The sequence below is a fragment of the Pseudorca crassidens genome, chromosome 15 (genome assembly GCF_039906515.1).
Source record: "Pseudorca crassidens isolate mPseCra1 chromosome 15, mPseCra1.hap1, whole genome shotgun sequence".
NCBI lineage: Eukaryota > Metazoa > Chordata > Mammalia > Artiodactyla > Delphinidae > Pseudorca > Pseudorca crassidens.
Genome location: NC_090310.1, coordinates 59,910,962 through 59,937,643, shown reverse-complemented (window position 1 = coordinate 59,937,643; position 26,682 = coordinate 59,910,962). Strand labels below are relative to the sequence as shown.

The window sequence follows — 26,682 nt, the reverse complement described above, 5'->3', positions numbered from 1 at the left end:
TTGCATGCCATACGGTCTCTATTTGCAACTACTTAGCACTGCTGTTATAGCACAAAAGCAGCCATAAACACCCCATAAGCAAATGAGCATGGCAGTGTTTCCGTAAAACCTCATTTGCAATCAGCAGACCAGATTGGCTCATGGACCGTAGATTGCTGACCCCTGCTGTATGCCATTAGACAGTGGTTCTCAACTCACCTAAGGGACATGTCACACTCTCATCAATAAAAGTGCTCCCAGAAGCAAGAGATTCTGGATTGGGATGGGGAAGACCAGCTGCCTTAAAGCACTCCTGAAGCTATAATGTACACATGAATTACCTCGGGATCCTATTATGATGCAGGTTCTGTTTCAGCTGGTCTGAGTTGGGGCCTGAGATTCTGCATATATAACAAGACGAGGCTGATGCTGGTTTATGGGCTACACTTTGAGTAGCAAAAATCAAGAAGGAACCTTGGAATAAGGAGAAGGGAGCATATATATTTGAATAAGGTTTTCTAAAGAATCTAAGACAGCCTCTGGGAGTAGAACAGCAGGGAGAGAGGGAGAAAGGGCACATTGTCTCCTATAAGAGTAGATTACTTGTTCCAGGATCATAAAATTTCAGTCTAAGGGAATCACAGGAACCGGGAAAACAGTGTTTCCCAAACACTCTTGGCTTATTAAAGACAGAAAAACAGTGTTCTGATAAGAACATGTGAAAATGTTGGAGGTCAGGGCTCTGCTGAAAAGAGCAGTATGCCAGTGTGCCCTGGATGCAGGTCCAGTGACAGACATAATCTTGTCAAGTCCAGTTACTGAGATCAGTAATGCTTCCCCTCCCCTTCCCAATTCAGAAATTAACATCAATCAAAATCCAGAATGACAAGATGCGGACCGGAAACCTTCCAGCCAACATGAAGAAGAACCGGGTTTTACAGATCATTCCATGTAAGAGCCCTTTCCCCACCCAAAGCCTTAATGCCCCATCCCGCTTTCCCTTCACCCTTTGAACTTCTTGGGTACTAGTTAATGATCAGCTTGGAGACAAGAATTATGGCATTGTCTCTTATTGTTCCCAGTTCTTCAGTGGCTTCTGGAAAGAGCATGAAGCCCAAAGGTTTTCTGCCTCCTGGGCTAGGAACAGGCATGTTGTTGCCCAGCTGGAATTATATCTTCTCAGAGCTGAGGTTGGGGGGGATAGATGGAAAGAGAGGGAGAAGACGACAGGTGATGCTGGGGAGCCACAGGCTGCTGTCCTTCTTGCAGATGAATTCAACAGAGTGATCATTCCAGTTAAGAGGGGTGAGGAGAACACAGACTACGTGAACGCATCCTTCATTGATGTAAGTGGTGGCTGTGTCCCCGGAGCTCCCAACACTCCATGGAGATTCAGCTGGGCCTTGCAGTGCTCCCCTCCCAATGCTTGGAAGGGTGGTCTTTGAGTCAGTCATCAAAGACAGAACTGATACCCTTCCTGTACACTAGGTCTGTCAGGGCCCCAGTTTGGAAGGGAAAGTTCACAGCACAGACCAAAGGCTAAAAACACTAACCTCTGGTCCTTCCCATTCCTGCTGTCTCCATCCTAGCCCCAGCCCCCATTTCCCTCATCTTCTTACAAAGAGACCAGCATGCCAGCCAGGGTTTGGTCCTTGGCCAGAGGGGAGCTCTGCCTGGGATGTGTTTGTCTCCAGGCAGCCCCTGTCCCATCCCAGTGGCCTGTCTTCTCCACTAGCCCCTCCCTGATCAAACCATTTCACTCCTGCCATTGACCTGGATTGTATAGGGCTACCGGCAGAAGGACTCCTACATCGCCAGCCAGGGCCCTCTTCTCCACACAATTGAGGACTTCTGGCGAATGATCTGGGAGTGGAAATCCTGCTCTATCGTGATGCTAACAGAACTGGAGGAGAGAGGCCAGGTGAGCTCAGAAAGGTCCTGGGCTGTAGGAGACAAGAGACACATGAAAAAAAGCGGGGGTGCGGGGGTGGTGCTAAGAGGGTATTTGGACTTTTTCTTTGACTTAAACTAATCAAAGAGCCATTGCCCAGCTGCTTGGTATCTGAATAGTCAGCTTCTCTCAGGACTGGTCAGAGCCTCCATTCGGTTCCCAGACAGTTCACACCCTCTCATTTCTCTCCTGAATACGGTCTCCCCAAGCGTAGCTTTGTGCACACCCTCTGCACCCCACCTCCACGGGCAGGGCAGAACTAGTGAGAGGAGGGATACAGAGCCAGACTGAGGCTCCGACATGGAGCTTGTGTGAGTGTCTCTAAGGAGAGAGTGCCTTCCAAGCCAGAGAAATTAACTAGAAGACTGGTGGGAAGATGGGTCACTTCTTTGCTGACTAAACAAAAGAAAACAATAGAATTTGAGAAATAACTTTTGTTAACATTCAATAACAAGGAAATCTTCTAAAGAAAAAAGCCCTTGAGAATTGTCAGCGTACTCAGAATATAAAGGGACCTTAGAGGCCCCCTAGGCCAGCTCCCATTCAGTGTAGGAAATCTCTTAACACTATTTCTGGATCAGAACCTTGCAGCCTCTACTGAGCATTTTAAATCTCAGCGGTCACTCTTTCTCTGCCCACCTCCCACCCCACCCCTCTCAGTATTACTTGTGGCTCAGTCTGTGTTCAGATAGTGCTTATTATCTTCAGACTCTTTCTGCTGTGGTGCACAGTGTAGTAAATGGGTGCTTCATGATGCCTGGTGCGCAGCTTAACAGGGGTCAGAATCGAGAGAAAGAGCGGGAGAGGCTAGCAAGGGCCCAGGGGAAAAGGTCCTTCTAAGCCATAGTGAAGAGTTTGAATTTTGTAAAGCAGTTGAAGAACTCTTGACAATATCAGATTTGTAGTTTTTTTAAAATCCATCTGGCTATGGTGAGGAGGACAGATTAGAAATGAGCAGGCAAGCCAGAAGCAGAGAGGAAACTGCAGCAGTAATGCTGGTGGCCTGGACTCATCAGGGGTGGTGAGAAGGGATCTGCCCCAAGAGATGGTGCAGAGGTGGGGTGGACTGGACTGGGGGAAGGGGGGAGAGGAAGAATTAAATACGTTTTTTACATTGGTTTTTCCAAGCCACATCTTTCCCATTCTGTACTTGGGCAGTTTGTTTATTTTAACCTTGATACAGCCTTGATATTTGCTCACCCTGATGTACTGTTATGTCAAGATTTTTTTCAGATTTAATCGTTTAACTCATTAGTTGTTCTTCTCGGATTTGTATCATGTATCTAATCAACAGACATACATTATAGGTCTTCACCTATCATTAATAACAGTACTGATGAGGTGAGAGATTTGGAGGAAGCGTACACCTGAGTGACAAAGTTGTCACTTTGTCACCCCCAGTTGGGGGATGAGCTACTTTGTTATCAGGAATTAGGTGCATGTCTCTTGACCGTCTCTGATAAGCTGTGATGGAACGTACATATAGACCAGGGACCTACATGAGGTTCCCTCCACACTTCCACCCTCTGGATCTATGGTGGGCAGGTCCAAAGAGCAGGCAGAAAAAGCTGGAATGGCGAGCACATTCTCAGTCCACTGCCCTGTAATAAAAAGCAGCCCAGTGAATACCTCAGACTCTGTCTAGTCAGATTGTCAGGCTTTTCCATCCTTGAAGTAGACCTAGTGAGAGTACAGGGCAGAAGGGCAGGAAGCATTTCTCACCTGTAGAGGTGGGGAGAGAGAGGACACGCACACACAAGTTTTCCTGCCTGTTGGCCAGGCCTGCAGTCAGTTGGATGATGCCCATTCCCCTCTACCTACTAACACTGTGCCTATGCTTCTGTCTTAGGACCAGTGAAACAGAAGCTTCTGAAGTGGAACAGAACAGGTTATTCTTTACCAGTAACATTCTTTACCAGCCTCACCGGCCTCTAAGATAAAATTTTACTTTCTGTTCCACCTCCCATTCATCTTATCAAGTGTAGCTCCCAGAGATATTAACACAGTAAGCCTAAGTGAGACAATGAAGGGTGTCTCCATTTATACATTCTGACACCACTCCCTACCCCCAATTTAAATTCCAAGAAAAAGTCTGATCCAAAAATGTAAATTCTGTATACATTAAAATTCCAAAGGAATTAAAACCTAAAATTCTCTTCTCCCTGGTTTATTTTTCTGCACCATTTAAACCGGGGGGTGCACCAAGAGGCTTGGTAAGGCCTGAGTTCCTCTCATCAGCTGCAGCTTGATGCATCCACCATCATCATCAGAGTGGGCAGAGCAGCTCTAGCAGTTTCTGCATGGTGTCACCTCAACCCAAGGCCACATTCTACTTCTCCAGAGAGACAATAAAACATGATAGACCCTTGTTAGACCCTTGCCCACAAAGCTCTGTATCACCATCACTGTTTTCAGCCCCAGACCATAGCAAGAAACTTAGTGCTATCTAGGGGAAAGAGAGGTAAACAAAGACAGCAAGAGAAAAGACTGAAAAGCTTCTCTGTTTCAGCTTCTTTAGGGATACCAATATCTAGAGTCCATAACCTGAAGATATAAATATTAGATTAAACCCCAGTTCCCAAGCATTCTTCTACTAGACTTGAACACCAATTCCTCATCTCCGATCACCCACAGATGACTCCAACACCTGGCTTGCTGCCCCTTTTTTGATTCCTATTTCTGTTTCTATTCTTGGAAGCAAAAGTATGTATGTGGGTGATCCATCTACTCTTGTCTTTCAGCTTCTCAGCCTCCTTAGCCATCCAGTTCCATGGTCAAACCACAACCTTGTCATCCCCCCATATCTGCACTGCCTTTGGAATATCAACATTAGGCATCCCGCCCTGTTTACCATCTCCTGTCCTTTCACCTCACTACTTCTCTTTTCTTACTCCAGTAATTCTTTGTCCTCATCAGGTCCTTAGAGCCATTGGCTTCTCCATTTTTCAATCTCAATCACCCCAGTAATGTCCCCACCTTCCTTCTTACTCTGTTAAGAGTTTTTGTGACTTGCCATGATTATAATCCCTCCCTTCTTAACATGCACTATTCCCTCATGGTCTCTTACTTTCATGGCAAGGTCTCTACCCTGTTAAACTCAATTATATGCCTGCATCTGGTATCAAACATTACTGGGAGAAAACGCAAAATGGTGCTGCGTGGTCTCACATTGAATTCGTGACCACAAATCTAATATGGGTAATTAGTGTCACCTACCAATCCTACTTCCCTTCCTTCTCTTTCCTCAGACCTTCAGCATTCCCTCTTGCCTATCCCATCACACTCACACCTTATCTTTTGATCTCATTCTTCTCCAAGAAAGCAGACAAGAATGCTCTCATCTTCTTACCCCCAAGCAGCCAGCCTGGGGCTGGATGAATCTGTATCCATTCGTCCATTCTCTTGTCTTCTCTCTGGTTGCAGTAGAAAAGTGTTCCTACATTTCTCAGTCCAACTATCCACTGTGCCCTGATCCCTTCCTCTCCTGTCTTCTCAAGAATGTTGCTGCTCTCATTATCTTCTCTCACCTCCATCCGTAAATAGTTCCCCTCTCTCCTCTATACTCTTATCAGCCTATTGTTACTTTCCTATCTTTAAAAAACAAAGATCTCCTAACCCCACATTTCCTTCCATGTGCCATCCCATTTCTCTCTACCCCTTCCTAGCAAAACTCCTTTAAAAAGCGTTGGCTTTCTCCCCTCACATTCTCTCATCCTGTTCCTTCTAGCCTTGACTCCTTGGACTGCTTCAGTCAAGATCACCGGTGACCGCCGTCTGCCCAATGCAAAAGTTATTTCTCTTTTCTTGTCTTTCTTGTACCTTTGTAGCAGCGTGTGAAACCGTCAACACACACTTCTTCCTCCCCAAGACATTTTCTTCCCTTGACTTCCATGATGTCACCCCCTCCCCGCTCACTGGCCTGGCAACTCCTTTGTTATTTCTTTTGTGACCTCCTCCTCCTCTGCATGACCTCTAATCATTGGAGTGTCCAACACTCAGGTCTTAACCCACTTTTGTTCTCTTTTGATACACTATTCCTTGAGGATCTCATCCAACTCTGTGGCTTTAAATACTATATGTCAGGGACTCTCACATCTATGTCTCTAGCCCAGTTACCCCCCACCTTCCCAGTTGTGGACCGGTGTATCCACATAGCTACTTGATATCTTCTCATGGATGTCTGTTAAGAATCTCAAACTTCATATGGCCCAAATAAAATTTGGTTTCCTCCTTTCCCTCATACTGGTTCATCCCACCCTACCCATCTCAGTAAATTGTACCACCTTCCACCCAGATGCTCGTATCAGAAGTCTAGGAGTTACCTTTATTCTTCTCCTTTTCTCACTCTCCACAGCCAGTCTGTCACTGAGTCCTGATGTATGCTGAGCATATCCACTTCTCTTCAGTGTAACTCCTGTCACCCGCATGCAAACCATCATCTCTCACCTGCATCACTGAAGTAGTCTGGCAGCCAGTCTGCCTGCTTCCATTCCCATCCCCTTTTAGCCACTTCTCTACATGGAGGCCAGTGATCCTTTTGAAAATATAAATCTAATTATATCACTCCTTGTCTTAAAATCCTCTTTGGGCTTCCTCATCTTGAGGGAAAATCTACCCATGCATTCAAAATTTAGGGCTTTCCTGGTGGCGCGGTGGTTGAGAGTCCGCCTGCCGATGCAGGGGACACGGGTTCGTGCCCCGGTCTGGGAAGATCCCACATGCCGCGGAGTGGCTGCGCCCGTGAGCCATGGCTGCTGAGCCTGCGCATCCGGAGCCTGTGCTCCGCAACAGGAGAGGCCACAACAGTGAGAGGCCCGCGTACCGAAAAAAAAAAGAAAAAAACAACAAAATTTAGAAACCTTTTCCTGTTAATATCCAGTCCCAAGACTTGAATTGGGTCCTTCTTCCTCTCCTGTTTCTATTGCTTATTTTAAGTCTCCTAGTTTCCATTTTCCCTCATCCCCATCTGCCCTCCACATACAGAGTGGAGTATAGATTCTGAGATGAGCCACAGCCTCTACTCCCTGAGGGTTGTGTCGCACATTTGTCACAGCCTTGCATTCCCCACAGGCCTAGTCTCCAGCTCTGTGCTCTCACGTCTCCATCCTCAGCAGGATACCAAGGCATTTTTAGCCCTGGGCGACAGTGGGTACAGCCACTGCTGGCCCCTGCTCTGGATTCTGTTACAGCTCTTTTTGCCATATCCCTCCCCACAGCCATGAGAGGCACCTCAGGAGTCAAGTCCCATTTAAGCCCAACCTGATTTTTCTGTTTGTGTTGTTGGGCCCACACAGAGGGCTAAATTAAATAAGCCTTCACCTGGCTGAATAGGGTAATTTCCTGCCGTCGGTCCAACATCTGCGATCATCTTATGTGGCTTCTCTTTATTTCATGTAGTCCCTTAAATCCTATCCCCATAAGTTTACCAGGCTTGCTTTCTCTCAGCACACCATACCTGCTTCCCTACAATAGCTGTGTCACCTTGAAATGTACCCTACAACAGCACTGATCTAACTTCTTGGTCCTACCACAGGTAATCATTTTGGCTGGTTAGGCAGCCAGAGCAGACATGCTTTCACTGTTGACCAACTCCTTGTCCAGAGTTTGAAGAGGGGATTTTTTTTTTTTTTTTGCCAAACCGCGTGGCTTGCGGGATCTCAGTTCCCGACCAGGAATCAAACCCATGCCCCCTGCAGTAGGAGTGCAGAGTCCCAGCCACTGGACCACTGGGGAATTCCCTAAAGAGGGGAATCTTTTTTTTTTTTTAATTTGTCTTTATTCTATTTACTTTTTATTTTTGGCTGCGTTGGGTCTTCTGTGCTGTGCGCTGGCTTTCTCTAGTTGTGGTGAGCGAGGGCTACTCTTGCGGTGCGCGGGCTTCTCATTGCAGTGGCTTCTCTTGTTGCGGAGCACAGGCTCTAGACGCACGGGCTTCAGTAGTTGTGGCACACAGGCTCAGTAGTTGTGGCTCACGGGCTTAGTTGCTCTGCGGCATGTGGGATCTTCCCGGAACAGGGATTGAACCCGTTTCCACTGCATTGGCAGGCGGATTCTTAACTACTGCACCACCAGGGAAGCCAAGAGGGGACTCTTAATGGTTCAACTCTGCATCCCTGGGAGTCCTCCTTGCAATCTGCCCCTTTTCTTCTCTGTTATGCCTCTTTTCCTAAACTAAGGAGATCTAAAATGTCTGAAGGCTGTTAAGTGTGGGACCATTAATATTTCCTTTTCTTGCCATAGTGTGATTCTAGCTCCTACATGCTGTTGCTGTAAAGCTCTTTGTATCTTAGCAGTTCTAATGGTTTTAAAGCCCCAGTCTTTAGTTCTGACTGATAAAACTGCATAAAGGCAGTGTTGGGAAGGAACTGTGGTAACAAAACTCACTCCACCCACCAAACCCTGAAAACCAATGTAGTCTCTGTTTAAGATGAGCCTTAATTAGATTTTTCTAAAGCTGTTCTGGTTGAAGAGAGGGCCCAGAGCTCTGACCCTCAGGGTATCCCCAGGGCTCCTAGTGGGCACACATTGAAAAGCAGTGGTCTGTGACATTTCCTTGATCTACCACTTTAATAATCCCGTATTTTAAAATGAGCTCAGTGTCATTTATAAAGGGGGTAATGAATGATCACACATGAAAAGCAAGAAAAGTCATTAAAAGGGACTTATAATACTGATTTTATTTGGACTGAGAGACTATCAGTGATTTTTATTTTTGTATTTAATTTCCCCAAATCTTTTCTAATGAACATAGAGTACATTTATGGTTGAGTATATTTATTTATTTATTTATTTATATTTTTGGCTGCATCAGGTCTTCATTTCTGCGCATGGGCTTTCTCTCTAGTTGCGGCAAGCAGGGGCTACTCTTTGTTGCAGTGTGCGGGCTTCTCGTTGTGGTGGCTTCTCTTGTTGCGGAGCGTGGGCTCTAGGCGCGCGGGCTTCAGTAGTTGTGGCTTGCAGGCTCTAGAGCGCAGGCTCAGTAGTTGTGGCGCACAGGCTTAGTTGCTCCGCGGCATGTGGGACCTTCCCAGACCAGGGCTCAAACCCGTGTCCCCTGCATTGGCAGGCAGATTCTTAACCACTGCACCACCAGGGAAGTCCCATACGGTTGAGTGTCTTTAAATTGCCAACAGTGAAGTATCTAAGATCTCCCCTAAAATGATCTAAAGAAAGGACAGCATAACCGTATTTTGTTTTGTTTATGTATTTATACCCTGGCTTGTTCTGCAGACATTAAACACATTCATTTACCAGATACTTACTGAGAGCCTACCAGATGCAGGCAGTGTGCAAGGTGCTGGGAAAACAAAGATGAAAAGAGGCAGCCCCTGCCCGCAAGGAGCTGTAGAAGGAACTGAGCCAGGTGCAAGCAGAGACAACAGTAAACCATCTTGTGCTCACTAATAAGGACAAAAACACAAGAGCTAGCAACTATAAGGTGCCACTGCAGATTAAAGAGTTAAAGAGGAGGGACTTCCCTGGTGGCGCAGTGGTTAAGAATCCGCCTGCCAATGCAGCGGACACGGGTTCAAGTCCTGGTCTGGGAAGATCCCACATGCCGTGGAGCAACTAAGCCCCTGCACCACAACTACTGAGCCTGTTCTCTAGAGCCAGTGAGCCACAACTACTGAGCCCTGCGTGCCACAACTACTGAAGCCTTCGCACCTAGAGCCCATGCTCCACAACAAGAGAAACCCACGCACTGCAACAAAGACCCAATGCAGCCAAAAATAAAATTAATTAATTAAAACAAACAGAAAAAAAGAAGTTACACATTTTTTTTTAAAAAAGTGTTAAAGAGGAAAGGAATGAAAGCATACTGTGGACTGGGCTTTGGTGAAGCACCATGGCTGGGTGAGAATGTAATTGGGTTCAGTTTTTCTGGATTAGCAGTCTGATATACATAAGTAACTACAAATGTGGGAACACCTCAAAGGAGCAGAGAAAAAGGAATTGGAACAAAGACACTGATTCCTCCTCTCACTCCACCCTGCCATTGAGTGTTAGATGCAGCTATGAGCTGATGGTCAGAGTTCTTCACAGACCCTGTCAGTGTTGCAAATTAGACTATAAATAATAACAAAAGGTTAAGTGATTAGTGGACTTAAGTTGTTAAATATGGATGTCCTGCTGAGGATCAGAAGTTAAACTGGACTGATGTTAAGTAGTAGAAGGACCCTCTGAGTTTTTGATACCTTGGGGAAGAAGTGTGTCGGTGTAAGAAGTGGCTGTGTTGAAAGGAGCAGTCTGCTCACAGGGCAGCCCTGCTTTTACCACACATGGTATTCTGAGCCCCTCACCTCTCCCATTTGTCCCCCAGGAGAAGTGTGCCCAGTACTGGCCCTCTGATGGACTGGTGTCCTATGGAGACATCACAGTGGAGCTGAAGAAGGAGGAGGAATGTGAGAGCTATACCGTCAGAGACCTCCTGGTCACCAACACCAGGGTAAGATGCCTGGTGGGTGGCCTTCTCTCACAGGGAAAGCAGGGTTGCACCTACCTCTCTGATCCTCCTTCCTCCAAAGGAGAACAAGAGCCGGCAGATCCGGCAGTTCCACTTCCATGGCTGGCCTGAAGTGGGCATCCCCAGTGATGGAAAGGGCATGATCAGCATCATTGCAGCTGTGCAGAAGCAGCAGCAGCAGTCAGGGAACCACCCCATCACCGTGCACTGCAGGTATGCCCACCCCAACCCTCAGGGGGAAGAGAGAGAAAGGCATGGGAGGCAGGCAGAGGGGTGTGATGGGAGCCTGTATCAGACAGTGAGGAAAGCCAGACAAGAGTGGGATGTTGGCGAGCACGTGGCAATCAAGTTTAATGACCAGGACAGGCCCAGATGATAAGAACTTCATACTTTAAGTGCTAGGGAACAGCAGTCCCTAATGTTAAGATATTGGCCAGGGGAGGTGATGCAGAAGGGGAACAGCAGGGGAGACTGACAGTGGAGAAGACCAGTTGGGCAACATGGGAATGAGGGCTGTTTCCCTAAGAAACACAGGAAAAGAGAAAAGGGCAACTATTTTGAAAACAGTTAGAAGAAAAATGAACAAGACTATAAACATAGCTGTGAAAAAGAGGAGTCTCCTAAGTTCGAGGCTGGGTAATGGCTGGTGTCACTGACAGAAGGAAGATAGCAAGGGGACCCATGGGGCAGGGGGTGGATTTTGTTTGGGGCACATTGTATGAGATTGCATTTTAGAAAAAATTTTACCTTGAGTTTGTATTGCTTTTATAATTGGGGGAGGGAATCTCTTTTAAAAGGGAAGGAAGAATATATTTTAAATTCCTACAAATTGGTTTTGAAGATAGAAAAATGAGCAAAGGAACTTCTAGAAATGTATCTAGTAAATGTTCTTCAAATGGTCAAAATGAAATATGTAATTACAAGAATCGAAGTACCGTTTATAATAGTAAAAGATGGTAGGGACTTCCTTGGCGGTCCAGTGGTTAAGACTCTGGGCTCCCACTGCAGGGGGCATGGGTTCAATCCCTGGTTGGGGAACTAAGATCTGGCATGCCATGCGGTGCAGCCAAAAAAAATTGAAAAAAAGATGGTAAATAATCTAAGCGTATATTAATAGGGGACTGGTTCAGTAAGCTCTGATATATCTCATACTACAGAGCTTCAGATAATTAATTAGAAATCTGTTTATGTACTGGTATTCAGTAATCCTCAAGATTTATTGCTTAGTGAGAAAAGCAGTGGGAGACAGGGAAAGAATATGTTCATGTCGGTATATGCATAAATTATCTCTAGAAGGACACACAAGGACCTGATGACGTTGGTTGTTTCCCAGGAAGAAACTAAAAGGATGAAGAAGTAGAGTAGGAAGGAGACTTTCCACTGTTTCTGACCTTTTTGAAATTTGAACTATGCTAATTTGTTACCCGTACAAAAATAACTCATTTGAAAAAATGTTTTTAAGAAGAAAAAGTGGCAAAGTCCATCATCTAATACAAGTGTACAGTAAACATGAAAAGATGCTAATCCTTATTAGCAATATGAGAAATGGGGATGAAAACAGTACAACATGGCTTTTTGTCCATTGGATTGGCAAATTAAAAGGATTCCTTGAACTACAAAAATAAACACTTCCTTGCCCACACTTTTAAATCTCCCATGCTGCTCTCTCCCTTAGTCACCCTCTCTTGACAAACCCCAGATTCTCTAGCTACCCTGCACCATGCAGCTGAATATGGCTAAAGGAAAGCACCATGTTACAAGCCTCATTTTACATTTCTGATGACTTCATGGTTGGCGATTAGTACTGCCCTGCAGTCCTTCTGCATCTCCCACTGTTCTAGACCAGGGCTAAGCAAACTAGGGCCCAGTGCCAGAGCTGGCCTGCCACATGGTTTTGTGGGGCCTGCAAGGTAAGACTTGTGTTTACATTAAAAAAATTTTTTTAATCAAAAGAAGAATATTTCATAACGTGAAAATTACATGAAATTTACATTTGTGTTCATACATAAGGTTTTATTGGAACACGGCTATGCTTATATATTATCTGTGGCTGCTGTCCTGCTCCAGCAGCAGTATTGAGACCATTCGTGTTACTCTTACTACCTCACACTGCTGCTCAGCACACAAGAAGCACAGTTGTGCAGTTGTAACTTGACTTTCTCTCTTCCCAGCAAAACCTAAGATACTTACTATTTGGCCCTTTATAGAAAAGCCTGCCAGCCTTTGTCCTGGATGATCATTTCATCCTCCTCTCAAACCTCAAACCTCCAGTACCTCTCCCATCCTCATATTTAAGAAATGACCATGTTTTCTATTTGCCTAGGAAAAAAGAAGCAATCAGAGAATTTCCACTTGCTCTTAACCACCACAGCTCCCCATCTACCTGCATTAGTGCTGTGGACCCTGCATCCCTCCTGTTCAGTGGATGAGTTGTCTGAACTCTCTCTGAAGTCAGCTACATTAGTCCTCTATTGCTGTGTAATAATATTACCACACACTTAGCATCTCAAAACAACACACATTTATCTTGCAGTCTTTGTGGTTAGGAATCTGAGCACATCTTAGCTGAGTCCTGTGCTTCAGGGTCTCAAAAGGCTGCAGTCAAGGTGTTGACCAGATGGGCTGTGGTCCCATCTGAGGCTTGCCTGGGGAAGGATCCACTCTGAGCTCACTTGGTTGTTGGTAGCATTCAGTTCCTTGTGAAATTTTGTATTTTGAAGTTCCTTGCCACGTGGTGGACCTTCCCAGCATGGGTGCTTGCTTCTTCCAAACCAACAAAGGAGAGAGTATTTCCTTACAAGACAGACATTATGATCCACGTAACATAATCACATACATGTAATTGTATACGCTCCATCACCCTTGCTACATTCTGTTGGTTAGAAGTACATCACAAGTCCTGCCCACACTCAAGGGGAGGGGAATCACACAAGTATGTGAACACCAGGAGGCAGGGATCTTGGGAGTCAAGCTAAAGTCTGCCACACCCACCCTCCACTTGGATACCAATTCCATCCTCTTTTGTCTCTTCAGGGACCTGACTTCACTATCCTACATCATCAGGTTTTCTTCTGGATACCTACTGTCTTCATAAAAATGTGCTATAATTTCTCCCATTTTAATATTTTTTAAAAACTTTTGCCTCCAGTTCCCCTCCAGCTATCCTCTATTTCTCTGTTTTCCTTAATTGTAAAATTCCTCAAAATATTTGTTCATACTAACTCTCCAGTTCCTCTCCTCCCAGCCTCTCTTGAGCCCATTTCAGTTAACCCCCCACATACTCCCTTGCAACTGCCCTGTGAGGGCCGCCTGTGACCTTCACATTGCTGAGTCCAGTGATCACTTCCTAATCTCATTATCCTTGACTTTCATCAGCATTAGACACAGTTGGTCATTTGGTTCTCTGTGGAATGCTTTTAGCATAGCTTCTCTCCAGGGTTTTTGTCCTCATTGGCTGTTCCTTCTCTGTCTCCTTTGCTAATTCCTCCCCATCTGTGGTCAAGGGCCAAGTCCTTGGACCTCTGTCAACTGACAGTCATTCTCCTAGGTGAACTCATCCAATCTCCTGGCTTTAATACCAACTCCCAAATCTTTATCACCAGTTCCCCTAAACTCCAGATTTATATATCCAGTTACCTACTCAACATTTCCACTTGGGCCTCTTCAGTTTTAAAGGGTTATTTCAGAACTCCCTATCTTTCTTTCCAAGCCTGCTGTTTCACAGCCTTCCCCACATCAAGAAGTGGTATTTCACTTAACTCAGATAAGAAGCCTGGAACAATTCGTTTTCTCACACATGTACATTTGTTCTACCTGCAAAATAATTTCAGAATCAAGTGTTTATCACTCCCCCCACCATGGCCCTCTGTCCAAGCCACCATGCCCTCTCCTCAGTAACTATACTGGCCTCACTGGTTTCCCTGCTCCCACCCTTCCTCCTGTAGTTTGTTCTCAACACAGCAGCGTGAGAGCTCCTTCTAAAACTTCAGTCAGACCACATCACTCCTTTACTCAGAATCCAGACACTGGCTCACTAGGTACAACATGTCTGAGGGCTCCTTGCTCAGGCTAGGCAGGGAGTGAACCGGGGCTCTAACCTTCTCCCTGAGGGCCCTGACCTTATCCCGCCCACTTCCCTCCCTCCCTCAGATGCAGCTACAGTGGCTTCAGCACCTAGACACACTCCTGTGTCATTCCTGAGATGCTCATTTCCAAGGGCCTTGTCCTCACCTTCTCAGGGTCTCTGCTCACATTCCCTGACCACCCTGTTCACAATAGCACTTCCCACACTGACTAGAACTGCTGTTCTCTTTTTCCTGCTCATACTGCATATCTTATTGTCTGGGGGTACTGCCACCCACCTCAGCCCCTACCACACAGCAGGCACTCAGTAAGGGTCTGGTGATGACACATTGAACAGGTGGACAGTGTCAAGGTGAGAGTCTGGATTCCTGGGATTTCGGAAGAAAATGAGCAGCATGGAAAAGCATCAGCAACCATATACCAGTGCAGAGGGGCAGGAAAGAGGGGGCCAGAACTCTTGACATGAATGAGCAGCAGGCCAGGGCCCCGCAGGGCTGTTTTTGTTTTTTGTGTGTTTTGTTTGTTTGTTGGCTGCGCCACGCAGCATGTGGGATCTTAGTTCCTCAACCAGGGATCGAACCCGTGCCCTTGGCATTGGTAGTGCGGGGTCCTAACCACTGGACCGCCAGGGGATTCCCCCCACCCCCACCCCAACCCCAGCTTGTTTGTAGGTGGACAGCGAAGCCTCAGTGCTGGGGGTGGGGGTGAGGTTCTTCACCACTGCCCAATGAGTGAGCCCCTCAGCAAGCAGAATGGGTCGTACAAGAAGGGCAGCAGGGGTGCACCCGCCTCCCCAGAGCTGTGTGAGCTCCTGTGCCCACCCCCAGCAGTTTCACTGGATGACTGACCTTCCCAGGAGCACCAGCCTCGGCCTTTATCTGCTCATTGTCATTGTCACTCGCCTTCTTGGCACAGGGAGTCATTGCAGGTGTGATAAGTGTATCTGCTTTGTTACAGTGCGGGGGCAGGACGGACAGGGACCTTCTGTGCCCTAAGCACAGTCCTGGAACGGGTGAAAGCAGAGGGGATTTTGGATGTCTTCCAGACCGTCAAGAGCCTGCGGCTGCAGAGGCCACACATGGTCCAGACACTGGTATGCTGCCCTGCGTATTTATCCATGCCACCACACCATCTGCAGCTCCTCTGCCAAAGCCAGCTCAGGGGGGAGGCTCTTTTGAGGGGCCCATCTGATAGTCAGAAGACTGTGTAACCACAGACTCATCCTTCCTCAAGGTGCCTCAGGCAAACAGAATGAGCTTTGGGAGGCAGGAGAGCAGTGGGGGCATAGCCTAGCCCCACACCAGTAAGAGATGGAAGTGGCCTCTGTGAAGGCTACAAGAGGGTGCCCAGGTGCTCCATGGGGCTCTTCACTTCTCCATGGGTCCAAGGTGGGGAAGACTCAGAAGTACCTCCTCTCCTCTCCTCAGGCTCCCTTTCAGCAGGTCTCCTGACAGTCTAGATGACCAGTAACCACTGAGTGTGTGGACAGACTTGAGCTCGTGTCTGACCTCTGCAGGCCTAGGAGTGCCATCTGCATGTCTAGTCACTTCTATCTGTAGAAGATAGCTGCACTCAGCCCAGAGGGGAATGCTGTCAGAACTCTGACAGGCAGCTCAGGGCTCAGGTGGAAATCCAAAAACATTCATCTCCTGTGAATTTTCCATTTTTTAAAAAATGGGTTTGTCAGGAGCTGCAGGTACATTTTTCTCTTCCGTAACTACCCTGGCCTTTTCCCCCACCTTTCACTCTGCAGGAACAGTATGAGTTCTGCTACAAGGTGGTGCAGGAATATATTGATGCATTCTCAGATTACGCCAACTTCAAGTGAGAAGCGATGAGGCCCCGTGGACAGGAGAATTGCCTTTAATATTTTGTAATATTCTGTTTTGTTAATATACCCAAAATTGTGTATATATCTTACAACTGTTTTAGAAATTGGTACATAGGCTTCTATTACCTATTAGGTGGAGATTTTATATGTAAATGTGTTAGCACTGATAGTCCTTTTTCCAATGTTTTATTGGGGAATTAAATAGTGTGATGTTTGGATTGATATCATGAAATCCGCTGCCTGGAAATTGGGCTCTATTGTTCTTTGGTTTATACATCTTTTCCTAAAGAAGAAACACAAAACTCATTCCAGGTAGCTAGGCATTAACTAAGAAAAAAAGCACAAAGTTATCAGAGCTCTTGAGGAAATTGGTTGTCCCAGTGCCCCCAGTTCAGACCGCTCTCTCCTCCCTGCTCTGTAAATAATCTCTCCCCTTTCCACCCTTGCCCACCTTCTCGTACCACCTACATCCCACCATGGCGAGTAGAGGGACCAGAGTGTTATCTCTGGCACCACACTAGGGATTATCAGGTAATAAAAGCTTTGACTCCCTGAGGAAACGTCTCTCCCTTTGTCTGGGTTGGGGCAGTCATACCAGGGCTGGGGTTCTCCTGGGCCACTCCCGTCCCTGCCGTTACTGTTCTGTCTTAGCTGGCTGCAGAGAGGGCACAGTCTCCCTAGCTCCTTCTTTCCAACAAACACAGCCCCTCTAGCCCTTAGGTAGTTATCAGGACTATTCTTTCACTCCCAGCATATCTTTGGTGCAGTGGTCCTAGCCAGCCTTGCTCCCTGGGGAAGATGGCCAGGGTCCTCACTGCTTCTCTAAGTACAGAGGCATGGAGGAGAGAGGGGTGGCTTGGCTTTCGGGTTTGAGTCAGTTTGACCTCTCCAGTCCTTGGTGCTTTGTTGCAAAACTATCTGGATCATGTCGCTCTGTCCAGAGCAAGTGTTTATATCTACATTTATTGTGTTAAACCGCTTCCATTTCCTTTCATATCTGTCCTCATTTCCAGGACTTTTATGTGGAAGTGCCTCAGATCCAGAGGCCAGGATGGTGGGAGTCTTAGATCCCAACTCGAATTTGAGCCTAACATGTTAGACAAAGTGTCTTAAATAAGGTGGATGTTCATTTATGTTTCATGTTAACAGTCTGCCCAGTCCAGAGACCCAGTATCCTCCATCTCATGGTCCCAGTGTCCCTTAGGATGTTGTTCTCATCCTCATGGTTGAGGTCGCTGTCTTTTCCCATGGAGAAGCAAAAAGAGCATGGGCAAACAAATTCATTTTTAAAGACATGAAGCAAAAGTTGCACTTTTCACTTCCACTCATACCCCATTGGCTAAAACCTAGTCATAAGACCACACTGAGCTACAAAGTGTGCTGGGAAATGTGGTCTTTAGTTGAGGGCACAGCTGGGAGGGTGTGTCTGTTCATGGCCTCCTTTCTTCATGATCAGCCCAACACAGGAACAGGAGAGGAAACCGGTTGCCATGACTGTCAGTTCAGGGCTGAGAGAACCTTGCAGCCCTTGGGGCCTTTCTTAAGGATCAGGGGCCAGGGGCACCTCGGGGCTGTCAGGAGTGAGAGGTGGCACCCCTGTCTGCCCATGGAGGAATGCACAGAGATCACCACTGCCGTGCTTGCTGGAGGAGGTAGGACTTGAACTGGACCTGCAGGATATTGGAAGTTTAGATGAGCGAAAGGAGGAAAGATCAGCGGAGCAGCATCACAGAGGGCCTCAGATTCCAGGCAAGCAAAGACGCAGTGGCTCCAAGATAGAAGCCAAGTTCTGCACCACATATTCAGGGTGTATGCACGAAGCCCGGGTGGCACGACAGACCACCTTCTGGAAGGTTGCAAGGGGTGAAGTCGTGTAAGTCAGTAGGTGTACTGTGGTCCTTCTGTAGGAACCAAGGAACTGTAAGGGGCGATAAACTCAAAAAGTCAGTAGGTTTAAAAGAAGCATGGATAAATTAAGCAAAGACAGAATCTAAAGAATTTCGGGTGAGGGCTGCCATGCTTGGGAAGGAAACCCTGTCTCTTTGCAAGCTACCTATTGGCGCCTCTGTGTAACCATGTCCAGGCAGATGGAGGAGGGCAAGCCTTGGGTCAGCAAGCCGTGCAACGAACATATCCCCTGGTTGCTAAACAGACATCTTCAAGCAGGAATTACCCCAGCTCTTTGCTCCCTTCTCTCCCTCAGCTTATAGGTATGGCTCATCACTCCCTCTTCACCTCTTTCTTTTCCTGTATTATTCAGAGCTTACATGGTGTCAAGCGACATAGGCTCAAAGGGAAGTGTGTTGAAGCTCACGTGGCACAATTGTGTGGGAAGGGCAGAGGAGATTGCTTCATCTAGTGCCCACTCCTCAGTCAGTCAGCTGTGACTGTGCCCACTGCACACCCAAACTTCTGGGGCCTGCCACACTTGCAGAGACCTCACTTCATCAAATTGTCTCTGTCCTGGGTTTTCCTTCATCCTCTACCCCCACCTGCCCAATATGCTCATCTTTCATTTAAAAGAAGAGAAAAAAAGCACTTCCCCCATGCCTAAGTTCTTCCATTCCCGCATATTCCTTCCTTACCCTTTCATCCTCAGTGCTGAGCCCGAGGGATCCACTGTCTCCCTGTCCACTGGCACCCGCTTGGTGTAATGACTGCCTCCTGACTTTTACCCTCACTCTGTAGCTTTTCCTCCACAGCCCCCTTCCTCAGAGGTCAGGCATTCCTGCAGTCTGTGTGGTGTGGACCCTCAGCCCTCCTCCAGCCCTGAGCTCCTGGTCCACACACCCCACTTCCTACTGTGACTCCACAGAGTGGCCCAGAGGCACCAGTCTCAGGCTCCACACACCCAGCAGTTTGCCCAGTCTCTAAAGCCCACTGCCCTTTCGTGCAGCCTCCAGCATTCTCTGCCCCCACCCACCCCGTCCCAGCCCTACTCCCACTGAGCACCAAACCCACAGGCCTGCCCCCCCCCACAGATCCCCCCCGTAGTTCCTGTGTTAGCTCTTCTCCATTTTGTCTCTTACCCTAGAGCACCCACTGCAGCCCTATTGCCGAGACTAGCTAACTCTCCATCCTTCACCCAGACCACCTGCTCAGGGGGTGTGCCCCTCTGTGCTCCTACAGCACCTGAGCATTCAACTCAAAACCTCTGCTTTCCCAACTGATTACAGCAGCCCCCAGACTGGAATAATGTGGCCTCAGGGCTGAGTGTGAGCTAGAGCTCAGTGGTGAACAAATGGCTTTCTGTGTCCTGCTGAGAGGGATACAAGGATGAATTCCAGAGTTTATAATCTGGAAGGGGAAAGCAAATATTCCTAAAAGGCAAACTATGTGGCCAGAAAGAAAGGGAAGCTTTCCCCAGGGAAGCTTGTTCTTGTTTGGAATTTTCAGGAAAAACCACAATCAAATTACAGAAAAAATAAAGGCACCCCATTCCTTTTTTAAAATAAACACCAGGGCCTTTGAATAAAACATTCTGTAAACCCAAACCAGAACTAAGCTAGTTTATTGAACTCAGTTGTTTTCACTAAACCACAAAGCAAATGTTTTCCTAAAATTTACTTGGTTAACCGGTACATAAAGGGACAAAACCTGTTTCCCAAAACAGTTTAACTGATCATACAGTCCAAATATTCATTTCAGGTAAGTCAGTTTGGAAATTCACCCATGCCCTTCTGCCTGGGCAGCTGAAGTCGAGGTGCCCATGATGTCATCTCCCCCATCTCTGCCACAGAATTTGACACACTTGCTCTCCCAGTGACCAGACACTGCGATGCCCAGCCTGACCCTGCCCTTGCACTTGCTGTTCAAATTGCTGTCCAAAGGCGGAGATTGGCTAACCCTATAAATTGGCCTCTGCCCCCCAGAGGCTGGTGGCTGGCAGCGGAAAGCTGAGCTGATGCAGACTAAGGCGGGAGCCTTTTCTGGCATTCCAGGGGCTGTGCCCAAATCCATGAATGGTCCTGGGCCAAGTACAGGATGAGGAGGGGTTGGAACCTTGAGGGACAAAATTATTCCTACCACCTTCGGATAGGCCCACAAAGGCTGCACTGCCCCCTTAACTGGGGCCCCTGTCAGGGACCTGCTTGGAGGAGAGAGAGGCCACCTGTGGGGTAACTATGCCCCACCCAAACCTACTTCCACATGGAGTGACCCAGTCCTGGTGCCCAAGTGTGTGGTTAAGGACATCCCACCCAACCCATTTTACAAGTGGGCAAACAAGCCCTCAGGAAGAGTGGTCATAGCTCTCCCCAGACTTCTTAACAGGCTGCTGGACTCCTCACTCTTAGGCCCCCACTTTTCTACCAGGGAAAGCCCTGAGCTGGGTGGGACTCAGGAAGACCCCAGGCATTGCCTCTCTTAGGGCCATAATTTGCTGTGTCAGAGAGGGCTGTGAGGGCTTTCTAGACCTAAGGGCAGGAGCTTGAGAATGCAGCTAGGGAAGTGGCTAGATGAGACTTCAGGGGCACAGGCCAGGCTTGTGACTTCAGATCCCTGGGAAGGTGGAAGGAGGAGGCATCTGTCTGGTGACCCCAGCGCCAGCAGCTGAACATACACTGCGAAGGGAAGAGAGTTGGTGGCGAGCTGCCACCCGTCCCCTCTTTGAGACGTCATTGGAGTCTGTGGGCCCAGAGCAGTGGGTGGAACTACCTGAGCAATAAATCTTGGGTCTGGCTGCCTGGGTTCCACTGCTGCCTGGAGGAGCCACTTCATCCACAGCTCTCCCTCGGTGAGTGAAAAGGCTGCCCTCCCCAGGGCTGGGGCTCCGGGATGGAGCTCTATTCTGGGTACACTGCTACTCTTCCCCCTCCCAAGTCCCTCTACCCCTGACCCATGCCCAGAAAAGCCCCCTTTCCCTCATCTTTCCCCAACAACACTATTCCTGTGCCTGCTGCCCCTAGCGTGGGAGGGACAAGGGGTAGAAACCCTTGCCCCTGTAACCACCACACATCCCCAACTGCCATGGAAGAGAGATAGCAACCCACAGGGAAAAGGAGCTGAGGGCCTGCCAATAACGTCCCCCAGCACTGGGTGCCCCAGATTCCCCCACACTGCTGCCTGTCTTTTGAACAACTCCCCTGTTCCCCTCTCCAACCTTCTCTCACTTCTGGGATCCCTGAGGGAAGAAAGGGTAGTCCTGCCCTACTGGGGAAGGCCCTCAACTGGCAAAGCGGGGAGCCTCTGTGCCCCAGGGGTTCTGAGAGGTGGCTAGTTGCCAGGAGCCCTCAGGGTCCAGACCCCTGTAGTCCTGGTATAGGGAGCAATAGCAGAAGAGAGAAGAACATTAGGAGACACTGAAGCTGCCCCTGAAACGCCAGTTGTCCAAGGGGATCCCGGAGGAAGAGGAAGGGGGTATGGATGGGAGCACTCCCTGAGTGCTGTCCACTGTCCATGGGAGCAGCCCTGCCATGGCCAGCCTTGGGCTAGGCCTCCTGGTGCTGCTGCTGACCACCCACCCTGAGCCCTCGAAGGCTCAGCACTGCTCCCACAGCTGGCACCCTGAAGGAAAGCAAGCCTCCAGCTCACTCCATGACCCCCAACATACTCCTGGGCCCCCAGGTGAGTTGAAGGGTCTCCCCAGCCTAAGTGAGAAGAAGGTGCTGGCTGGGGCTCTTTCATCTACCTCAAGCCTTGGGTGGAGGTGGGGAGGGCAGGCTGCAGCCTCAGTTCCCTTCTAAGGAAGGGTTCTGGGCACTGCAGCTCACAGCCCAGGCCAAATTGTCCCCAACCTCCCAAGCTATGTTCTGGCTCCCCCTGAGGACAGTGTGCCCTGGGAGAGTAGGACCATGGCCCGGTGGCTCCTCCACAGGAAGCAGCACCTGGTGCAGACACTGCTGGTAAGTAAGCTAAGAACTGGCTGGGGGTGAGGGGGAATGATACACCACTGAGTTATTTATTTTTGGTTGCCTTGGGTCTTTTTTGCTGTGTGCGGGATTTCTCTAGTTGCGGCGGGGGGGGGGCTACTCTTAGTTGCGGTGCGCAGGCTTCTCATTGTGGTGTCTTCTCGTTGCGGAGCACGGGCTCTAGGCGCACGGGCTTCAGTAGTTGTGGCACATGGGCTCAGTAGTTGTGGCTCGCAGGCTTAGCTGCTTCTCAGCATGTGGGATCTTCCCGGACCAGGGCTCAAACCCGTGTCCCCTGCACTGGCAGGCGGATTCTTAACCACTGCACCACCAGGGAAGCCCCAATCCTAGACAATTTATGATGAAATACTATGTTAGATTAAAGTAAAAGATTAGAAGTCACTAGTGGAGTAGAAGGAGGTACTACAAACCTCCATAAATAGGACAGTGGCGGCTGTGAAGTCCCCTAGGCTTCTAGATAGCCAAGGGAAGCCAGTGTGGCTCAAGGTGGGCAGGCCCACAGCCAGTGGAAAGAGGTGAGGGGTGCGACCTCACACTCTACAGTACGGCCCCGATAACCAGGTGGTCATTGATACGTGCACTGGGAATGACTCAGTGATTGCAGAGCTCCCCAAGGCCAATAGCGGAAGACAGGTGTAGGGAGATGGTTTATTATTTTGCAAATTGTATTTTAAAGTGCACCACGGGAGCACAATAACTAAAGGAGAAAGTGTAAATTCCTATAAGGCAAGACCTTATCGCCTAATTTCAGTCGGTGTGAGCTCGGGTTTTTAGATATCAGGTGGGCAACGCCCGTTAAGCCCAATGAGCTAGAGAACCCACAGGCTGGGTCTTCTAGGAGGCTAGGGGGCGTCCGCAGGACGTGGGAGCCACAATACCGGCCGTCGGCCAATCCTAAGCAGCGAGGCCAAGCCGGGAGGCGAGGGAAGAGGAGGATAGGAGAGGAGGGGGCGGGTAAGGCCGCAGCTCTGCGGTCAGGTGACCAGAGCGTCCGGGGGAATGATCGCGCCCTCCTCCCGCAAACCCGACCCCGAGCGCCGCGCCCCGCTGCCCTCCAGTAAAGGGGTCCCTGAAGTTGTTGCATCCTTTGTCCCCTCTCTCTCCATTGAGACCCTTCCCCGGGTGGGGGCTGGAGGGATGCAGGTCGGAACCCGGTCCCCCAGGGGGGACACAGCCAGGTTCCGGGGGGCGGGGCGGACGCAAATGTCAGCGGGCAACAGAGGGTGGGGTCGGAGCCCGCGGACTACGCGTCCCGTGGTGCCCCGCGGCCACTTCCGGGCCCCAGTGATGCCCTGCGGCGCGCCGGACGCTAGGTGGTCTGGCCATGTTTCGCGCGCTGAGCGCCCTGGGCGCGCGGCCCATGGGCCGGCCCCCAGCCCCGTTTCTGCTCCCCGCGCGCTGCCGCAAGACCCGCCACGACCCGCCGGCCAAGTCCAAGGTTGGGCGCGTGGCGACCCCACCCGCTGTGGATCCTGCGGAATTCTTCGTGCTGACGGAGCGTTACCGGCAGTACCGCCAGACGGTGCGCGCCCTCAGGTGTGTGTGACGGAGGGGGAAGCGGTGCCGTCCGGCGTGTGTGTTAGGGCGGGCGGGCGAAGAGAGTGCCGACCTTGGGCGCGTCTCCGTCCAGGCTGGAGTTCGTGTCCGAGGTGCGCAAGAAGGTGCACGAGGCCCGGACCGGTGTCTTGGCAGAGCGCAAGGCACTGGAGGACGCCGCTGAGCACCGCGAGCTGATGGCCTGGAACCAGGCGGAGAACCAGCGGCTGCGCGAGCTGCGGTGAGTGGGGCGGGAGGCGGGGCGGGGACGCCTTGCCGGCCCGGAGACACCCAGCCACGCTCAACCTCGTCCTCTCACTCCTCCCAGGATGGCCAGGCTGCGGCAGGAGGCGCGGGAGCAGGAGCGGCGGCAGGCGGAGGAGGAGGCCCGGCAGGCCCGAGAGGCGCAGGCTTGGGTGCAGCTCAAGGAGCGTGAAGTGCTGCAGCTGCAGGTGGGCCGTGTCTCCAGAGGGTGGGGCTGCAGGCCGCGAACTCTGCCGGTGCCGCGAGTCCTGCGCGCAGCCAGGTGGGGGAGGTGGGGCCGCGGCTACAGGCAGAGTTGGAAGAGAGTAGCCTTGAGTCTTGACACGGGGTTAGCAGGTGAGGATTTGGAAGAGGAGGCGTGCAGGGAGAGTGTCTGTCAGGCGCGAAGACCCGGAGGTGAGAGTTGACAATGCAGTAGTGTTCACGTGGCTAGCCACTTGGCTAGCCACTGTCTGTGAGACTGGCCCCCACGTTCCCCAAGGAGTTTATATTTTGCTGTGAGAGTGGGAAAGTCACCGAAGGGTTTAAACATTTTGGCCTGGAATGCCAGGTGTGAGACTTAAAAGCAGGGAGATCAGTTAGAAGTGATCCAGCGAGAATGGGTGAGGCTTGAGTTAAAGTAATAGAGGGAGGACAGTTTGAGAGAGGTTGAGAGATCTAGGCAATATTGAGAGACTGATTCCACCCAGTGAATTGTCACAGCTGGTGTGTCCGGGTTTTGGCCGAAATGTCCAGGGGATGATTATCTAAGAGAACTGAATGTGGCAAAGCTGCCTGATATTCTTCCACTGGAAGGTCAGCGGGGTGCTCAGAGAAGACCTGGGCTGCAGACATCTTTCCCATAGGAGAGCTGGAGCCCCTCCCTCAGTGGGCTAAAGGCTAGCAGGCATGTTCTGAGGGCTTCCATTCAGTTGGCCTTCTCTCTTCCAATAGGAGGAGGCAAAAAACTTCATCACCCGAGAGAACCTGGAGGCGCGGGTGGAAGAAGCGTTGGACTCCCCCAAGAGCTACAATTGGGCCATCACCAGAGAGGGGCTGGTGGTCAGGCCACAGCACAAGGGCTCCTGAGGGCCCAGTAAGGACAGTGGCCACCCAGGGACCGTGGGGGTAGGGGGGTTGGGCCTGATCTGGAATAAAGCAGTTGTTTCTTATGAAGGAGGAGGCTCTACCTATTCCAATGCAGCCTTCACTTTTGGGCCTCAGCACCCACCACTTGGTCAGAAACTCCACACACACAGTGCCCTGTTCTGCACCCATGTACAACTCTTAGCAAAGCACCAGACCTTAGAAGTTTCCATCTCACAGAGGAGCATAGTCCCCTCGGCAGCCAGGTCATCTCCTGAGTATCCTCAGGGTCCAGTGGTTGGCATATTGCAGTCCTTGGGCCAAATCTGGCCTATTGCTTCTTTTTGTAAATAAAGTGTATTGGAACACAGCCACAGTTATTCATTGACTGCTCTCATACTACAATGGCAGAGATGAGCAGGTGCAACAGAGACCTTATGAGTTGCAAAGTCTAAAATATTGTTATATGCCTTTTTAAATTGAAATATAGTTGATTTACAATGTTTTGTTAGTTTCAGGTGTACGGAAGAGTGATTGAGTTATACATCTATTCTTTTTTAGATTCCTTTCCGTTATAAGTTATTACAAGATAATATAGTTCCCTGTGCTGTACAGTAGGTCCTTGCTGGTTATCTGTTTTATATATAGTAATGTGTATATTTTAATCCTAAACTCCTAATTTAGCTGCCCCACCCCAATTATATGACTTTTTTTGGGGGGGCGCACCATGCGGCATGCAGAGCTTCCCCTACCAGGGATCAGACCTGTGCCTCCTGCAGTGGAAGTGCAGAGTCTTAACCACTGGACCACCAGGGAAGTCCTAGATGACTTTTTACAGAAAAAGTTTGTTGACCCCTGATCTAGGGCTTTCAGGCTCCAGCAAGGAGCAGATATCACCCAGTAACTGAGCCACAAAGTAGCCATTGGCCAAAGATACGCTTCTGCTTGACCCTGAGTTTTACTGGCCAGGGTCTGGTGTGCCCAAGACACAGAAGGCAAGAAGACCCCATTTCTTCTGGTGGCCCTCTCCACCCTTGGCCTCAGTGACCCACATTTACCCTGGCAGTGCAGCTTCCTTGGACCACACACCAGATTGGTGCTGGCAGAGGCTTGATTGACCTTTATAAGCTCAGTGTGGCTTGTCAAGCACTTGGAGCAAACCAGAAATACTTGTGATTAAAGTTCACAAGATTAGGGACTTGCCTGGTGGTCCAGTGGGTAAGACTCCGTGCTCCCAATGGAGGGGGCCCGGGTTCAATCACTGGTTGGGAATCTAGATCCTGCATGCATGCCGCAGCTACGAGTCCGCATGCCACAACTAAAAGATCCCGCAGGCCTCAACTAAGACCCGGTGCAGCCTAAATAAATAAATATTAAAATAAAGTTCACGAGGTTGAATAAGTGAGCATACAGATCCACAGCCCCTACTCAGGTGCAGGCCCTCCAAGAGCATCCAGGGTGCGAAAGAGACATGTTTCTCTGAGCCAGAGCTTATGTCCCTTTGCCACCATTCACTGAACTTTGCCTAGATACCAGCAGAGGAAAAAACAAAACAGAATCCTTGCTTCTTTCCCTAATTCCCATGTTGTAGATAGGACCTGAGACCCTCAAGAAATGAAAACCTTTTAGGGAATATGGG

The 26,682-nt window shown here is 49.3% G+C and overlaps 3 protein-coding genes across 7 annotated transcripts in view; all 3 read left to right on the top strand.

The window, feature by feature from the left end:
• PTPRA (protein tyrosine phosphatase receptor type A) overlaps positions 1–16,530 on the top strand; it is a 183,487-nt gene extending 166,957 nt beyond the window's left edge. For all 4 annotated transcript variants that reach the window (XM_067707651.1, XM_067707652.1, XM_067707653.1 and 1 more), the window contains 7 exons: positions 837–930; positions 1,249–1,325; positions 1,766–1,900; positions 10,251–10,376; positions 10,456–10,607; positions 15,435–15,570; positions 16,231–16,530. In XM_067707651.1, the coding sequence (XP_067563752.1) occupies positions 837–930; positions 1,249–1,325; positions 1,766–1,900; positions 10,251–10,376; positions 10,456–10,607; positions 15,435–15,570; positions 16,231–16,305 (795 nt within the window). In that variant the 3' untranslated portion in view covers positions 16,306–16,530. The remainder of the gene's footprint in view (positions 1–836; positions 931–1,248; positions 1,326–1,765; positions 1,901–10,250; positions 10,377–10,455; positions 10,608–15,434; positions 15,571–16,230) is intronic.
• A 143-nt stretch (positions 16,531–16,673) lies between these two features.
• Positions 16,674–23,327, top strand: LOC137207611 (progonadoliberin-2). The gene is made up of 2 exons (XM_067707657.1): positions 16,674–21,873; positions 21,994–23,327. The coding sequence occupies exons 1-2, from the start codon at positions 21,723–21,725 to the stop codon at positions 22,179–22,181; spliced, it is 339 nt and encodes a 112-aa protein (XP_067563758.1). The 5' UTR covers positions 16,674–21,722; the 3' UTR covers positions 22,182–23,327.
• A 124-nt stretch (positions 23,328–23,451) lies between these two features.
• Positions 23,452–25,413, top strand: MRPS26 (mitochondrial ribosomal protein S26). 2 transcript variants are annotated; one of them, XM_067707655.1, is made up of 4 exons: positions 23,452–23,714; positions 23,809–23,955; positions 24,043–24,173; positions 24,918–25,413. In XM_067707655.1, the coding sequence occupies exons 1-4, from the start codon at positions 23,503–23,505 to the stop codon at positions 25,055–25,057; spliced, it is 630 nt and encodes a 209-aa protein (XP_067563756.1). In that variant the 5' UTR covers positions 23,452–23,502; the 3' UTR covers positions 25,058–25,413. The 2 variants fall into 2 exon arrangements, with proteins under 2 accessions (XP_067563756.1, XP_067563757.1); XM_067707656.1 differs by having other exon boundaries at positions 23,455–23,714; positions 24,043–24,166; positions 24,912–25,413.
• Positions 25,414–26,682: the final 1,269 nt, after the last annotated feature.